Here is a 5,000-nt window from a genome sequence, read left to right as displayed (position 1 = left end):
GGTGACAAAATTATGTTCCACACGTGTTTTAAACCGAATACTGACAATATTTCATTTGAAACCGGAATATTAAGCTATGGACACAGACGCGAATTTAGCCAATGCGAAACTAAGTGAAATTACTTTAATTCGCCTCGATGATCAAGGTGGGAGGTTGAGCTGTCAGAATGGAACACTGAATTTTGCCTCTCTTCCCTTCGCTCGTTTTGCCTGTATGTGTCCCTAGTGTTACGTGCATGTAACTGGGCTCAGTATAGAGAAAGTGTATAAAGGGTTTCCTCTCCTCACAGTGATTTGTTGTACACATTGCGGCCTTCGCCAGTGTTTCTCTGGGCAACAGAAGACAGTAGGCCCCCAGTATTTGTGCCAGCTGCATTCTGCTGTTTGCCATGGGAGAGCCGCTAGCAGATTCACTCACTGATATAGTGCTATTGCTTCTGGATCTCTGTGTCTCGCTCTCTCCTTTTGCCTCAGCCTCTTTCCTTCACTTTCTCTTTATCGGTGAATTTAAGAATTTAATCTTTGATTTGTTTCTCCCTTTCTCATGATGTTTCTTGTTTTTTTTTTAATGGCCGCTCTCCTTTGTCTACTCTCTGTTTTCATTCTTTCTCTGTTTTTATTCTTTTATTCTAGTTTTTATTGTATTTCTCTATAATTCTCTCATTTCCTTGATAATTTCCCTCCCTATTTATTTACAACTTTCTTGTTTGTTTCTTTTGCTTTCTCTAATCTTTACCCCATTCACAATCTCTCTCTCTCTCTCTCTCTCTCTCTCTCTCTCTCTCTCTCTCTCTCTCTCTCTCTCTCTCTCTCTCACACACACTCTCACACACACACACACACACACACACACACACACACACACACACACACACACACACACACACACACACACACACACACACACACACACACACACACACACACACACACACACACACACACAGTCTCTCTCTCCCTCTCTCTCTCTCTCTCTCTCTCTCATTCCATTCCTCTCACTTTCTTTCTCTCTCACATTTTTTGCTGTAAATCTTACTTTGAGGTTTGCCGTTTCTGTTTGATACTAGCTTCTTTGCGGTCCTCTCTTTACATGCTCTTCAGGTTCATGTACTGTATATAGATATAGCCCCGCATGGTCCTGTTGCATCACTGTGACTCTGATTATCACTCTGCCTCTTCCTCCCTTTATTATTCTCTCTCTCTCTCCTCCCCTCTCTCCTCCCCTCTCTCCACTCCTCTCTCTCTCCTCCCCTCTCTCCTCGCCTCTCTCCTCGCCTCTCCTCCCCTCTCTCATCTCCCCTCTCTCTCCTCCTCTCCTCTTCCCTCTCTCCTATCTCTCCTCTCCTCCTGTTCTCTCCTCTCCTCTCCTCTCCTCTCCTCTCCTCTCCTCTCCTCTCCCCTCTCTCCTCTTCCCTCTCTCCTATCTCTCCTCTCCTCCTGTTCTCTCCTCTCCCCTCCTCTCATATTGTGTCCTCTCCCCTCTCCTCTCTTCTCTCTTTTCCTCTCTACTCCTCTCCGCTTTTATCTCATCCCTCCTATCTCCTCTCCTCTCTTCTCCTCTCCTCTCTATTCTCCCCTGCCCCTCTCCTATCCTCTCTCCTCCTCTCTTCTCTTCTCCTCTCCTCTCCTCTCCTCACCTCTCCCATCCTCTCCTCTCATCTCCCATCCTTTCCTCTCCTCCCCTCTCTCTCCTCTCCTCTCCCCTCTCTCCTCTCCTCTCCTCTCATCTCCTCTCCTCTCCTCCTCTCTGCTCTCCTCCAGTGTCATTACAGTGAGGGTGATTACCTCATCCACCACGGCTCCCCAGGGGATTCTTTTTTCATTGTCAGCCAAGGCCAGGTGAGCAGAGTCCAGAGCCAGAACAAGAACAAGCTCAACAAGGCTCCAACAAAGACCACAAAGCCCCATCCACTCATCCATCCATCCATCCATCCATATGGCCCTCCTCTCTCTCTCTCTCTCTCTCTCTCTCTCTCTCTCTCTCTCTCTCTCTCTCTCTCTCTCTCTCTCTCTCTCTCTCTCTCTCTCTCTCTCTCTGCCTCTCTCGCTTTGAAGTGTACTGCAATAGAATTAACACTACATTGTCCTACTTATCTTAAAGTGTGAGTGTAGAATGTACTGTGCTCAATGTATTGCTGAGCAAAAAAAAAAAAATCATGTTTCTTTAATAGCTTTCACATATTCTTATGAAACACACTAGTAGTCTTATGAAAGCCCAGAGAGATGAGATCGGGAAGACGAGCAAAGTCAGCATGACAAGAACACAGTGGTGTGTTCAATTTTATTTAATCCCACAGCGTTGGAAATGTCTCAATTCATGTGTGGGTGCTTGAAGCAGAGCAAGATATTGGATATCCCAACAGTATAGCTTCTCTTGTAGGTGTGTGTTGTGGCTGTAACAGAAAAAAAGTCTTAACCTTAACCAAATTCCAGCATCTGAACACAACTAGTCTATTTGCAGAAAAGAAAAATACTTGGACATTGCTATGACAGTACCAAGAGCCATAAGTCATTAGTAGGCAGAGGAAGAAACACTGCCAGGCAGTGAGTAGAATGACTGAGCCCCATCATTACCACTCTCTCAGTCGTAATGCCTTAACGCACAGGCTTAAAGGGTGCAAAGCAGGCACGCATAAGCAATGCCAATGGGGAGCTGGGACTAGAGCTGGGGTTGGTTTGACTTCCTAATGTGACAGGACGGAGATGTTTGTCGTGCCACCTTCCTTTGGCATTGAAATGGGACATTTTGCGCAGAGTGTTGGTGTAGGGATGCGAAATACGACCATGTGAACTTGAATGACCTGGTGGTTTCTTGTCTCTTCTTTCTTTTATTCCTCCGCACAGGTGAAGCTGACGGAGAGGAAGTCGGTCAGCGAGGAGCCCATGAGTCTGAACACGCTGGGCAGAGGAGACTGGTTTGGAGAAAGAGCACTGAGAGGGTGAGGATGAGGAGGAGAGAGGAGAGGGACCAGGGGAGGATGAGGATGATGGGTTAGAGGGGAAGAGAGAGGAGAAGGAGGAGGAGGAGGAGGGGGAGGAGGAGAAGGGAGGATAAATAGTGCTCAGCCCATGAGCCTGAACACGCTGGGGAAAGGGGACTGGCTTGGACAGAAAGCATGGAGACAGTGAAGAGGAAGAGGAGAATGAAGGAGAGGGAGGTGGAAGGATGAAAATGAGAAAGAGGGGGGAGGTTGGAGGAGGAAGAAGAGGAGGGAGAGAGGGGGAGGTGGCAGGAAGAGGAGTAAGAGAAGCAGGATGGATACAAAGAGTGATGATCCCATGAGTTTGAACACACTGGGAAGAGGAGACTGGTTCAGAGTACTCCAGTGGTGAGGAGGAGAGGAAGGGGGAGGAGGAGGAGGAGAGGATGATCATGAAGGGAGACCATTATGAGGGCGAGGAAGAGGAGGAGAGAGCTAGAAAGAGGTGGAGGAAAAGGAGGGAGGGAGAGAGGAAATGAGTGACAAAGAGGTGAATTTATAGAGGATGATGTGAAGAAAGAGCAGAGGGAAGAGGAGGAGAAGGTGAAAGAGGAGCGCCAATAGAAAGAAATAAGGGTGTAATCCCAAATACTCTCTCAAAACTGTGTAGTGGGGACGAGGTCCTCAGTGACTGACTGTGTCTGTGTCTGTGACCTGTTTTACATTTGACCCAAAGCATCTGGAGTCCCAGTTGTTGGTCTAATTGTTATGTTCAGCACGTGTCGTGTGATGTAGTCCCAAATACGGCCTGAGCCAGTCTGACAATTAGTAGCAGCACAATGGGTTTGTGGCAACATTAGCAGAATTACTTAAGGCATTTGTCCTTTCGCTTCACCTTGTTTTCATTTGGTAAATGTGTATTTTTCATGCATTATTTAAAGATACACTAAGTAGTTTTCCCAACCTTAAAATTGCGTTTGCCAAATTGATTAAGTGCTACCCATCTTACCACAGGACACAAGGTTTCTCTTAATCTGATTTTCTATCCTCCAGGGGTTGCAACTGCATTAAATGTGTTTGAAGGAGTGGGTTACCGCTCTGTCGTTTGATTGAGATAGGATTTCACATTCAGCCTGAATCCTCAATATTCACTGTGGTGTTGCTTGGAATGTTAAAAATGCATCGTCATTCAGTCTTGTGTGAATGTATGGTGTGTGTGTGTACTGTTTTTAGGAAATATGTTGCAGTCGATGAATGTGTTGTAAAAGTCTTATATCTTAAGACGTATTAAGTAAATAAAGTCAATATAATCTAATAAGAATGAATATATGTTTTCTACTTTTAGGGAGGACTCAAGGATCGTCAGTGCTGTTGCAGTTGGGGATGTGACCTGCTTAGTGATGGAGAGAGAGTATGTATGATCGTACATGATTCTGAAGTGAAAAGATATGTATTTACCCTATGTAATAATTTATTACTTAACTGGCCTCCAGTCCTTTCAGGAGACTGGTGAGTTGTTTGGAAGAGGACAGCAAAGCTGGGCGTGAGAACAGAGAGACCAAAAGGTATGGATCCTATAAGTCACTTGTTGAATTAAAGGAGCTTTACGTGCCACTTACTCCAAAACATACTGTATGTACACAAGGAGACACAAGGACTTTTATTTGTCACATCCATAGAAATACTAGAAAAGTACAACGTGCAGTAGAATTAAGTAAAATGGGAAATACTAGTTTCAGAAATGCAATGCCTTGCCATGAATATGTTATTGCACTTGCAGTGCTCTGCATTATTTTCTGAATGTCCACCAGCTATTTCACAGAGACAAGATCCTTGTTGCACCGCGACAATGACAATAATGACAAATGTGTGATGAGACGGAAATTTGCCCTTTCTGAAGCGCGATGGTCTATCTCAAGAAATGATTGAGCATGGACCTGAAATGTTAAGTGACGTAAAACATTGTTCCGTGAATAAAAGGGCTATCTTATGATGAAAGGTCTGATGACATTACAGGACTGAAGGCAAGGTTGACACTTAAGGCCCTTGATTAGCTTTCTGCAGGATGCGCGTGCACAG

The 5,000-nt window shown here is 45.2% G+C and overlaps 1 protein-coding gene across 1 annotated transcript in view; it reads left to right on the top strand.

Moving 5' to 3' along the window:
• The window catches only part of prkg1l (protein kinase cGMP-dependent 1, like), a 46,501-nt gene that overhangs the window by 30,266 nt on the left and 11,235 nt on the right, over positions 1 to 5,000 (top strand). Inside the window, exons 6-9 of the mRNA XM_063194237.1 lie at positions 1,762 to 1,839; positions 2,845 to 2,939; positions 4,267 to 4,332; positions 4,415 to 4,486. Of these exons, the coding sequence (XP_063050307.1) occupies positions 1,762 to 1,839; positions 2,845 to 2,939; positions 4,267 to 4,332; positions 4,415 to 4,486 (311 nt within the window). The remainder of the gene's footprint in view (positions 1 to 1,761; positions 1,840 to 2,844; positions 2,940 to 4,266; positions 4,333 to 4,414; positions 4,487 to 5,000) is intronic.

Source organism: Engraulis encrasicolus, chromosome 3 (genome assembly GCF_034702125.1).
Source record: "Engraulis encrasicolus isolate BLACKSEA-1 chromosome 3, IST_EnEncr_1.0, whole genome shotgun sequence".
NCBI classification, from domain to species: domain Eukaryota; kingdom Metazoa; phylum Chordata; class Actinopteri; order Clupeiformes; family Engraulidae; genus Engraulis; species Engraulis encrasicolus.
This window is presented reverse-complemented; position numbering and strand designations above follow the sequence as displayed.